The 12967-nt window shown below is 42.5% G+C and overlaps 1 protein-coding gene across 17 annotated transcripts in view; it reads left to right on the top strand.

Moving 5' to 3' along the window:
- ERC1 (ELKS/RAB6-interacting/CAST family member 1) overlaps nucleotides 1-12967 on the top strand; it is a 430374-nt gene that overhangs the window by 229719 nt on the left and 187688 nt on the right. For 10 of the 17 annotated variants that reach the window (XM_077468912.1, XM_077468911.1, XM_077468919.1 and 7 more), the window contains 2 exons: nucleotides 1066-1098; nucleotides 7406-7599. In XM_077468912.1, coding sequence (XP_077325038.1) covers nucleotides 1066-1098; nucleotides 7406-7599 — 227 coding nt within the window. The remainder of the gene's footprint in view (nucleotides 1-1065; nucleotides 1099-7405; nucleotides 7600-12967) is intronic. The other 7 variants (XM_077468908.1, XM_077468905.1, XM_077468904.1 and 4 more) reach the window with 1 other exon arrangement.

Here is a 12967-nt window from a genome sequence, read left to right as displayed (position 1 = left end):
AGCAAACTGTTTGCGGGCTTTCTTCTGCATCATCTTTAGAAAAGACTTCCTTCTGGGACCACAGCCATGCAGACCAATTTGATTCAGTGTGTGGAGTATGGTCTGAGCACTGACAGGCTGACTCCCCACCCCTTCAAGCTCTGCAGCAATGCTGGCATCACTCGTGTCTATTTCCCAAAGACAACCTCTGGATATGACGCTGAGCACATGCACTCAACTTTTTGGTTGACCATGAGGAGGTCTGTTCTGAGTGGAACCTGTCCTGTTAAACGCTGTATGGTCTTGGCCACTGTGCTGCAGCTCAGTTTCAGGGTCTTGGCAATCTTCTTATAGCCTAGGCCATCTTTATGTAGAGCAACAGTTCTTTTTTTCAGATCCTCAGAGAGTTATTTGCCATGAGGTGCCATGTTGAACTTCTAGTGACCAGTATGAGAAAATGAGAGCGATAACACCAAACACACCTGCTCCCCATTCCCACCTGAGACCTTGTAACATGGAGTCACATAACATCGGGGAGAGAAAATGGCTAATTGGGCCCAATTTAGACATTTTCACTTAGGAGTGTACTCACTTTTGTTGCCAGCTGTTTAGACATTAATGGCTGTATGTTGAGTTATTTTGAGGAGACAGCAAATTTACACTCTTATACAAGCTGTACACTCACTACTTTACATTGTAGCAAAGTGTCATTTCTTCAGTGTTGTCATATGAAAAGATATAATAAAATATTTCCAAAATTTAAGGGGTGTACTCACTTTTGTGACATTTTGTGATATGAGCATATCAGTCATGTATCAGAACATGTACGTCAAGCATAGATCTTACACATGTAATGCATCTGTGAGTGTTATCAGACCAAGGTCAACTACCCTTTAAATCCGAGGCTTCATTCCTGAACTACGACAATGCTCCTTTCAGACAATGAGTGTTGTACTGATTATAATGCAGCCCACCAGATCCTAATTTATCCTATTGCCTTCTAGATTTTGCTTTGTTTTGTTATTTTTATTGCCCAATCTCCTTATTTTCTCTCTGACCTCACCATGTTTCTTGTCCCTGTCTCAGCATTCTGATGGGTTACCACACTCTGGGAAAGCAGTAAGTTCCTCTGCATGGGCACCTCCATATTCCTGCCATTGTCACCTTCGCATGATCTACCCCACCTTCCATTTGTTCTGGAATGTGTTTCAGTCATATATGATGTTTATGAATTTAAAAGAACACTTACTTTTTTACTTCAATGTCTAGTAAATAATCTCTAAGTATAAAAATAGAAAAAAGGATAAAGCGAACATAAATGTTGACGCAATATTATATGAAAGTCGAACTCCAGCCTGCCCTTTAGTATTGTACAGGTTTATTTCAGTATGAAGGAAGATGTCTCTGTGACCGCACATCCATATTATCCCAAGGTACTGGACTCCAGTCGTGGGGTGTGGCCTGACCGGAGTCCAGGTTGATCACCTAATTGGGAATGACTGCCACGATTTTGTCGGTAATTACCGTTGTTATGGCAGCAGCTAGTTGCCATAACCTTGGTAATGTTTTTTTTTCCTTAGGCAGCGGGCTTTCAGATAAAAGTGATCCCAGTGGCAGATTCGCTGCAAACTCACTTTTATGGGTGGCGGGAGAAGTACCTTCCCGCACCTTCCGCTGCTACCCGGTCGATGATCCGATGTGGGTGATGGCTAGGCCCAAGTGGGGGCAAGATAACTCCCACTTGGGTCTATGCCCATGGAGAACCGGAGCAACCTCCGATGTCACTGTTCTTGGGGTTAAAGACATTTTTTTTGTTTTTTAAAGTCCAAGTGTCAAAATATATTTTTTCTTTTGCCTTTAAGGGTAAATGAGAGATCTGGAGTCTTTTTGACCAAAATCTCTCAATAAAGAGGATCTGTCATGCTTATTTCTATTACAAGGGATGTTTACATTCCTTGTAATAGGAATAAAAGTGAAAAAAAAGGGACAGTGTAAAAATAAAATGTAAATGAAATAAGAAAAAAAAAAGTTTTTTAAAGCGCCCTATCCTTTTGTCCTTGCGCGCAGAAGCGAACGCATACGTAAGTTGTGCCCGCGTTTGCAAACGGTGTTGAAACCACACGTGAGGCATCGTCGCGATCGTTAGAGCAAGAGCAATAATTCTAGCACATTTTCTCTGTCAATCTAAATAGGTAACCTGTCAAATATTTTAAAGCGTCGCCTATGGAGATAAGTACCATCGTTTTTTACCATTCCACGAGCATGCACAATTTTAAAGCATGACATGTTGGTTATCCATTTACTCCATGTAACACCATCTTTCACATTATACAAAAAATTGGGGTAACCATCGTGTTTTTTTTTTTTTTTTTTTTTTTTTTTTCTTGTGTCTCTGCTAAAAAACAATATATAATGTTTGGAGTTCTAAGTAATTTTATAGCAAAAAATACTGATTTTTTTACTTGTAAACAACAAATGTCAGAAAAAGACCTGGTCTTTAACCGCTTCAGAGCACTTTTTTGCGATTCGGCACTGCATCGCTTTAACTGACAATTGCGCGGTCGTGCAACGTTGCACCCAAACAAAATTGATGTCCTTTTTTTCCCCACAAATAGAGCTTTCTTTTGGTGGTATTTGATCACCTCTGCAGTTTTTATTTTTTGCGCTGTAAACAAAAAAGTGTGACAAATTTGAAAAAATTGAATATTTTTACTTTTTGCTATAATAAATATCCCCCAAAAATATATAAAAAAAATTTTTTTTCCTCCGTTTAGGCCAGTATGTATTCCTCTACATATTTTTGGTAAAAATATCGCAATAAGCGTATATTGATTGGTTTGTGCAAAAGTTCTAGCATCTACAAAATGGGATAGTTTTATGGCATTTTTATAAAAAATTTTTTACTAGTAATGGTGGCAATCTGCAATTTTTATTGGGACTGCGACATTAAGGAGGACACGTTGGACAATTTTGACACATTTTTGGGACCATTGGCATTTATACAGCGATCAATGCTATAAAATGCATTGATTACTGTAAAAATGTCACTGGTAGGGAAGGGGTTAACACTAGGGGGCCATTAAGCGGTTGTGTGCCCTAGTGTGTGTTCTATCTGTAAGGGGGAGGGGACTGTGTAGGGGAGATAACAGATCGCTGTTATTGTACTCTGTATGAACAGATGATCTGTCTCTTCTCCCCTCAGAGAACCGGAAACTCTGTATTTACACACACAGATCCCGGTTCTCTGTGTGCCCTGAGTAACAGCTGGGCACTCGCATCGGCTCTGTCGGTGAGCAGGGGGCACGCACCCCTAGTGTCCAAAATTGGAAGCGATGTAATGTGACGGCAATTCACGCAGCCGAGCCATGTTGCCGCAGTACAACGCGGTGGCTGGTTGGCAAGCGGTTAAGTGGTTAAACTGGGAAAGAGAGAAGCAGCACAAGTTGCCAATCAGTTGTGCTTCGTTGCTTATGTGCTAACAAGGTGCATAGTGATTGAAGGAAAGAGGAGAGTGATGCAGAGATAAGCCCACCAGTCTGTTGCTTCTACTTTTCATGTCCAGCCATAGGCTAGGGAAGGGACAAAACCTGTACGTGTTACTGAACTGCAGCAGAGAAAAATCATGTCTCCTGCCCAACAAGGCAGAGTTTTTCTTTGTGGCAGAGCTATGTAAATCTAAAATCTAAAAATGTACTTTATCTGTGTATTTGGATATCTGCTTGGAGTTTAGCTTCAAAACAAACCTGTAAATATCTCCTATTAGTCCTTTTTTTTGGATAGTTATGCATCCTTCTGGTCCATGGCAATGAATACAAGGTACATGATATCTAGATGTTTCAGCATTCAGCAGCGTTTTCAGGCAAATGTGTTTTTCCAGAATGTCCGTCCCCAGGATCCCCTGGTAGATACTACATGAGGAGAGTTGATGAGCTGGGGCTCATCAGAGGTATCCTAGAAGAGTGGTTCTCAGCCTCAGTCCTCAAGTACCCCCAACGGGCCAGGTTTTCAGGTTTTGCGACATGGTATTGATAAGAGCTATTTTATCTAAGGGACGTTTTCCAAAACATGGCCCATTGGCGGTACTTGAGGACTGAGGTTGAGAACCACTGCCCTGGAACACCGTACCTGTGGAACATGTAATTAATATTTACTTGTAGTGGAGAAAATGTAAATTAAAAGTGCTGCTTTTGCGCTGAACTCCAACCTTCACTTCAGTCTTGCACAGTTGTACAGGCTCCTTTCCTCTATAATGCCGCATACACACGATCTGATGAGAGCTTTTCATCGGAAAATGCGACCGTGCGTATGCTCCATCGGAATTTAGCTGTCCGAATTTCCGCCAGCCAACAATTGATAGCATGTTCTCAATTTTCCCGACGGAAAAACTTTCTATCGGTAATTCAGATCGTGTGTATGCAATTCCGACATGCCAAAAATCACGCATGCTCAGATTCAACTACGAGACAGAAGCTATTGGCTACTGGCTATTGAACTTCCTTTTTCTAGTCACGTCATACGTGTTGTACATCACCACGTTATAAATGATCGCCATTTGATGTGACCGTGTGTAGGCAAGACAGCTTGAGCCGAATTCCGTTGGGAAAACCATCAGAGCTTTTTCCAATGAGAATTTCGATCGTGTGTAAGTGGCATAAAAATGACTTCCTCTGATTTCAATGTACATTATGAGCATCTCAAAATGTGCATTAGAAGCTGCAGCAAGTTAGATAGAGCCTGCGTCATTCCTTGCTGGAAGGCTGGCTGTCTGTCTCTGGCCCTTTTTTTCAATCAGTTGTTTTAGCATCACATGTGGGCTTTTTGTAAGGTGGTCTGCATGCCTAGAAATGTCTACTTTTTCAGACTGACATGCACCCATCAAACATTTTGGTATTTTCATATCCCCTCCCAAGAGCCAGACCTCTACTTGCATCGCGGCTGAGGGCTCTTGACAGGAGTACTGAGATAGGGTGCTGTGATGTTTTCAGAAAGCTGTATACAGCACACTGCTGGACCCTCCCACCAGCCATGATCTGTCTGCAATGCATAGAGAAGCACAGAGACCAACAGTGACATCACTAGGTCTAAAAGAAGCTATAATATAATGAAAATAAGAGATTGTATTTAAAATTTTCATTAGCATGTTAATAGGGTGGTAGCCAGGGATGGCAGAATATAAGCAGATTAAACTTCAGCCTTCGATTTTATGCCTATACCAATTTTTTTTTCTTGAGCTTTACATTGCACGACTGTCATCTGGTTCCTGATGAACTGGCCATAAATCAGTTAGTGGGTGACCCTGTCACCCTCTTCCTGGTTAATATCCTTCAATTGAAAAGAGTAGGGCATAACATTTTCAGTCAAACAGTGGCTGCATCCAGTAACATGCAGTCTCTTTGCCCTTCGGGGCCAGCTGTCAAAATACAATAGATTTGTCTTTCTATGCTATATAGTGTGGCTGAATGACTCTGGTTGGTTTTATTTTGTTCAGCCTGTAAACTGAAAGAGAAAAATCTATAAGTATATAGCCAGCCTTATAATTGGCTGCTGGCGTGGGGAAGTGTTAGAAACCCTGTTGGGCTTTTACTGCTATCCAAGGCTTTGTTTGAGAGACTAACCATCACTTCTATTACATATCCGCAGCCTACATATCCTCTGTTGAGCTGGTTGGCTATGTACATGCCTCCTGACCTGGCAATTTATGATGGTACTAGCAATGAATGCTGTGCCCCCCCCCCCCCCCCCCCAGCTAGGCGTTTTTATTTATGTTGTGAGTGTTGTGGTGCTTTCCACCCTCCACCCTTCTTGTTCCTTGTCTGGTCATGTGACCTGAACTGTCCTGTCACAATTCCAATGTTGTTTTTGCCTCCCCGTCTTGTCCTGTTGATGTGACCTGGTACTAGCAGCCATTGACAGAGCTACAGTATGTTGTGGGTAGCGGGGGCATGCTGGGTGAAATGGCAGCATTGCCTCATATAAATAAACAGTTGCTAATTATTGTCCACAGCGGTAGCCAGAAATGGGTGCCAGGGAAGGTGGAGAGGCGGGGGTTGGGGGCACCAGCAGCTGTTCATTGGACTTTGCCAGCGGCCTTTCTGGGAAATTCCGAATTCAGGCACAGTTATTTGTTGCTCATTTGACCAAGAATCAATTTCATTATGTGAATTTTGTTATTGGGATGGTCCTGACATGCTACAAACATGGAGTAGCTTGTTCATTACACATATTGGCTTAGCTTCCTCCTTAATTTTACCAGGTGATTGCATTTGACTGCTCCTCAAGCTATGTTTTCATAATACTAATTGCTCTAAACTAGCTGCTCATGACTACCGCAGCAAGATCATCATCATCCGCCCGCTCCACTCATTGTGGCCTGCGACCAGTTACCAAGTCACTTAAAGAGGGATTCCGCCCAAAAAAAAAATATTAAAAGCCAGCAGCTATAAATACTACAGCTGCTGACTTTTAATAAATGGACACTCACCTGTCCCGGGTTCCAGCGATGCCGGCAGCCGAGGCCGATCGACCGCTCGGGCCTCGGCTGCTGCCGCCGCCATTCGAGGTGAGGGAATCAGGAAGTAAAGCGAATCGGCTTCACTTCCCGGTTCTCTACTGCACGTGCGCGAGCCGCGCAATCGGAAATCTCCGCGCTGTCACTGGGACCCGTGTGTGTCCCAGCAGACAGCGCGGCAGGGCAGGAAATGGCGTAGACTCCCATGGGAGTCTATGCCCGGAAGTGGGTGAAAATACCTGTCTTTGACAGGTATCTCCACCCCCTTCCCCCCTGAAAGGTGTCAATTGTGACACCGGAGGGGGGGGGGGGGGTTCCGATCAGCGGAGGTTCCACTTTAGGGTGGAATCCCGCTTTAAGTGTGGAAAGTTGTGGTGATTAGACTTGGAGCGCCACTCAGAGCAGAGAGAAAACCAATTCCTCTGGTCCTCAGACATAGGGGTGCTGGCCTAATCGATCCCCGTTAAGCGATTCATTGTGTGCAAGATTTGTGCTGAGAGTGAGAATTTAAGTGGGGGGGGGGGGGGGAGAGAATGTTCATACATCGGGTGGGGGGGGTGGTGCAGTTTGGCATGTTTGTCCTGGGCTCTAGGTCACCTTTTCCTGCCACTGTAGCTAATTAGCATATTATAAGCCCCTCCAAGCCTCAGAAGCAGACAAATCCATATTAGGTTACAATGAGAAATTTAAGCAACTGTTATAAACAATTGTTTAGACTGGAGTCCTCCTTTAGTTAAAGTGTATGTTTAGCCAAAAGCTAACTTTACTGTCAGGGAAAGAAAAACGATTTAATATTTACTATTTACTATCCAAAGTTAAAACAAGGACAGAAGATTTAATAGATGGAAAGATAAAAAAAAAACGACTGAAAGTCCTCTTTTTAATATTTTTCTACAAAATATATTGTTGACCCACTAGGCACAGGATGCAGCACAGGAGGCCAAATCCAGTCCAGAGGTGAATGAGCGGGTGCAACAGATGGAAAAGGAGGTAGCCAGGTATCGAGATGAAGTCAGCAAGTCACAGGCTGAAGTGGACCGGCTGCTGGAAATCCTGAAGGAGATGGAAAATGAAAAGAATGAAAAGGACACCAAAATCGCCGAGCTGGAAAGGTATGAGGCATGTAGGTGTGTACTAATCATGGACTAATATAACCAATCCAAGCCTTCCATGTGCAGCAACTCATGGTGACCAATCGGCTTTCATCTTCTGTTGTTCTGTTCCCAATGATCCAAAGCTGATTGGCTGCCTTAAGTAACTGCACTTTGGATGTCATCATTGGAGGAGGGTAAAAAGCTTTTACCTCCATCTGCAGGAGTTAAGTGCAATAGTTGGGGGTTAACTTATAGGGGCTGCTTTGTTGAAATGCAAGTTTGCAATGCCCATTCCTGAATTTCTCGTCTTCCAGGTTAACTATTAACATAGGCGTGTTTGTAAATACTGCAGTAAACAAATAATCTTACCCATAGCAACCAATCAGATGTTGCTTAAATTTGTTTCACTGGACATGAATACTGACTAATGGAATGTGATTGGTTGAACCAGAAATCCTCTTGTCCCTCTGGCTAATCAGGTTTAGTGTTATCGTCATTCATTTATCCACCAGAGGGCAATGTGTATCCAAGCTTTGTGTAGAGTAGTTTTGGAAGGATGAGGGGTGGGGGTTTGCTAATTAGCTTTGCAGCTGTATCAGTGTTTCCATATCTGGACAGGAGAGAGGTCCCTCCATATAGCAAAAACCTATTAAAACGTATATTGCTGAATTTTATAGTATTGTCATTTTGCAGCAGTTTACAAAAAACACTGAGCCTAACACATCAATGCCTGCCCCCTTGCAATATATTAATAACACCTTTGACAAGCCTACTAGTATGTCCTTAGCAAACTAAGGAGCAAACATGGAACTTCAGTGCTGTAGAATTAACAATTAACAAGAGAATTAACTGTTACGTTATCATGCTGTACTGTGATATGTTAGTACTATCTCTTCACAACAGCCTGAATTTGCTTATCTCACCATTATGTTTTTTTTTTTTTTAATCATAGAACAACAGGACAGTTTGTTCCACTCAGCTTGGGACATGTCAAATGTCTAAATTCAGTGGCCAGTAATTTCTCAATTAGTAGGTTGCAATATTGTGGTCTACCAATCAGCAAAGATCTTTATAATGAAGGTTTACAGTCCACCTTTCAGCTTGGTTCGCTCTAGGAAATGCATCCTACAAGATACCAAAACATTGATGGTAGTATGTCGGTAAACGGGCATCTAAACCATGTTGCATGCTGAAGACATCTGTCTTCTAGCTGAGCAAAGCCTGTGGGATGATTTGAACACTTACACCATTTGAACACTTACACCATTTGAACACTTACACCATTTGAACACTTACACCATTTGAACACTTACACCATTTGAACACTTACACCATTTGAACACTTACACCATTTGAACACTTACACCATTTGAACACTTACACCATTTGAACACTTACACCATTTGAACACTTACACCATTTGAACACTTACACCATTTGAACACTTACACCATTTGAACACTTACACCATTTGAACACTTACACCATTTGAACACTTACACCATTTGAACACTTACACCATTTGAACACTTACACCATTTGAACACTTACACCATTTGAACACCTACACCATTTGAACACTTACACCATTTGAACACTTACACCATTTGAACACTTACACCATTTGAACACCTACACCATTTGAACACCTACACCATTTGAACACCAGTGGGATATTTTTTTTTTTTTTCCAAGAAATATTTGTTGAATTTTTCACAGTGACAATTGTAGAACAGGAATACTGTGAGCATATATCATACAGTGTAGTTATACATACAAGATGTACTTCAACATTTAATCAATGGAATGGTCGTAATGAACAATGTAACTTATTCAAACTAACAAGATGAGTATGTCATAGTTTGTGAAATGGTGTCTGCCCTAAAGAGAGGATGTGGTCAATGGGATATATCCCATTATGATCCGGACCAACTCAGGTCTTAGACACCGTAGGTCTTATTAAGAGATGGGGTTTCCAATGGGGCATGGAGATAAATCTATACAGGTCAGCCGAATACCCGTTCACCCCAAAAGGGATCTAACCGTGAACGGGAGGGGACCCTTAACATTTCTATTACGTTGCATAAAGGTACAGTTCAACCAATGTTGTATATTATTTCTCCCCTATAAATTCAACATTCAAGTCAGTGAGTGTAGTGGTTGGATAATGTTGTGATATCCGCTAGCTTATTACACCAGGTTTGCACCTCAGTCCATTATGTCAAGTGATCGTTGGGGACTGGATATTGTGCTGGGGAGAAGTCTGGGGTGTAGGAAGTGATTTTGACAACTAAGTCATGCACTTCTTTCCACTAAGATTGGATTATAGGGCACTTCCACCATATATGAAGGAAGGAGCCTACAGCGGAGTTGCATCTCCAGCGTATTGGGGGGACGCTCGGGAAGAATCTATTAATTTTATCGGTTGTTCGATACCACCTAGAGCAAAGTTTGTATCTGTTCTCTTGCGCTGAGACAAAAATAGAACCTTTATGTGTGTGTGTGTGTGTTCATAAATGTATTCCCAATCGTCCTAGGACAATTCTGTTGATCTGTTTCCCAGAGCCGGTGAGTTTTAGTGTGGTTTCTGTGAGTAAGAGAGCATATATTGCTGAGATCAAGTGACTCTGTGGTGTTACAAAGGTGTTCGAAGGGAGCAAGATCCCTGTACCAGCATGGAAGTGGTTGGGTACTTTGTAAAAAATGTCAGTTCTGAAGGATTTTCAAAAATGGTATGTTGAGTTATGGAAATTTGGAGGACATGGCTGAGTTTGAGAGGAGAACTTAATCCTTGAAGAATTGGTGTGCCCTGACCGGAGGTTCATTTTGATGAACAGTTAGGTCATGAGACAGTAGGCCTGGCGGGAAGTCGGGGTTTGTGACAAAGGTGTCATGGGCCCAGGAGAAGGGATCAGTTTAAAGGTTTTGCAAGACATCCTAAACGTTATTAGTGTGGGTCCTATTAGTGGGTGAGTGAAGCATTCCTTGGGGATTGAATGGTGGTTAATCCCGTGAACTATTGGAATTTGTGTAAAGGCATTTTCTACCTGGATTCAATCTTTGTTTTGTTTGTGTACATGCCAGTCCACGACTCTCGTGAGTGGGCAAGCCTTATGGTATGTGAATAGATCTGATAGTCCAATTCCTCCTTTCCGCTTAGGAAGTATCCGTTTATCCCAGCTCAACCTGGGGGGTGAGTGGACCATAGGAGATTTCTGCACAGTCTTTTGTAGGAAGTGAAGAAAGAGTGGGGAAGTTTGATCGGGATTGTTTGCAGCAAATATAGTATTCTGGGAAGAACGTTCATCTTTAGAATTGACGCTCTGCCAAACCATGAAAAGGGGCCTTTATGAAAGTTGTTTACATCCCCCTAAATTTTATGAAGTGTGGGCAAGAAGTTTTTGGCATAGAGCTCAAACAGTCTGGTGGGTAGTTTAATGCCTAGGTAGGTAAGTTCGTGTGGCTCCCAGTGGAAGGGAAAATTGTTTTGGCACAGAGCGACCAATGTTGTTGGGAGTGTTATGTTAATGGCTTTGGATTTTTCTAAATGTATCTGTTGGTTGGATAGTTTTTTAAATATAGCAAAGTCTTGGAGTAGGTTGGGAATGGTGGTTATGGGGTCAGAAAGGAATAGTAGAATGTCATCCGCGTAGGCAGCAATTTTATATTATTTATGATTTATATCAATCCCTTTGATGTCAGGATTTTCCCTCAATCTGCGGAGGAAGGGTTCCATGGTAAGAACAAAAATGAGGGGAGAGAGGGGACAACCATGAGGCGTACCATTGGCAATGGAGAAGGCGTTCCACAGGTGGCCGTTAACCCTGATCATGGCTGTGGGAGACGAGTACAGAGCCATAATCATTCGTAGAAGGCGTGAGGGGATATCAAGTGCCTTTAATGTCGCCGACATGTAGTCCCTGGCTACCCTGTCGAACGCCTTCTCCGCATCAAGGGATAGAAAAAACCTTTAGTTGTAGTAGATGTTAGCCAATGGTGTATATGTATGGCCTTTGTGGTATTTTCCCTGGCTCCTGTGCCTGGGATAAAGCCAACTTGGTCAGTGGAGATGAATCTGGGAAGTAGGGGGAGTATACGGTTTGCCAATATTTTGGCATACCGCTTCATGTCTACATTGAGTAGGGAGATGGGGTGATAGTTGGAGACCACTGTTGTGTCCTTTCCAGATTTGGGGATTAGTGTGATATGTGCCTTCAAGATATCTTTGTTATGTAGGGGGGAAGAAAGGAGGTCATTGATGGTTTTGACAAATTGGGGAAGCAGTATGTCTGAGAAAGATTTATAATAGCCAGTCGCCAGGCCATCCGGGCTCAGGCTCTTGCCTGCTTTTAACTCTGTCAAAGCCTTGATGGCTTCTTCTGTCGAGATGGGTAAGTCCAGCTCAGTCGGTTCATCCAAATTAAGTGCGAATGGGCTATATTTGGACAAAAACTCCTTTAGTATTCTAGATCTGTCAGGGGAGGGGTCATTCGAACTTGTTTTGGGCAAGTTGTACAGTTTGGAGAAGTGTGTCACAAAGTGGTTAGCTATGTTGTCGGTATCGGCTATATTTTCTTCTGAAGGGGTCTTGAGAGTATGGATGGTGTAAGCCGTTTTCTTTTTTGTAAAAGAATTTGTGATATAAAGCTTATTTTTGTTTTAATGTCTTTTGAAGTTCCTCTAACAGTTCTTCCCTTGCTTTGTTTGCCCTTTCAAGTGTTTTTATACATGTGGACAGTTCCTCAATACGGGCCTTCCGAAGTCTGTTTCTCTTGGCTGCTAAGGAGATCATTACCACCCTAATGACACATTTGTGAGCAGCCCATGTGACAGTAGGAGAGGTATCCCCAGTGCCATTTTCTGTGAAATATTGAGAGAGGCATTTAGATCGATTTTGCGTATTTTCCAGGTCTAATAGTAGGGAGTCATCCAGGCACCAGATCATCAATCTATTGCACATCTGTGGGAGTGTCAGAGCCGTTGTTATGGGATGATGGTCCTCTAGGAGCATAGGTTCAATTGTGGCCTCCGTGTGTGATGAAAAAATGATCAATCCTGGAGTACTTATTATGTGGGGGGGAGAAGAAGGTAAAATCTTTTACGTTTGGGTATAGTGTGTGGCAGGTATCATGAAGAGTCAGCGTGGTAAGTTGAGATTTACATATAGAGCGGGGAGAGCTTTTTACATAAGACAGGAGGACCCATTTGAAGTGTCTAGGGAAGGTGTCAGTGGAACATTGAAGTCCCCGCCCACAATAAGCGCACCTGATTGAAAGGTGGTAAGTTGATGAAAGGTTTTGCGGAAGAAGGATACTTGTTGCGTGTTTGGGGCATATATGTTTGCTATGATGATGGGTTGATTAGGAAGAGTCCCTTTGAGGAAGAT

This window comes from Lithobates pipiens, unplaced genomic scaffold, assembly GCF_037356315.1.
Source record: "Lithobates pipiens isolate NorthernLeopardFrog02 unplaced genomic scaffold, aLitPip1_a1.2 Scaffold_8, whole genome shotgun sequence".
NCBI classification, from domain to species: Eukaryota; Metazoa; Chordata; class Amphibia; order Anura; family Ranidae; genus Lithobates; species Lithobates pipiens.
This window is presented reverse-complemented; position numbering and strand designations above follow the sequence as displayed.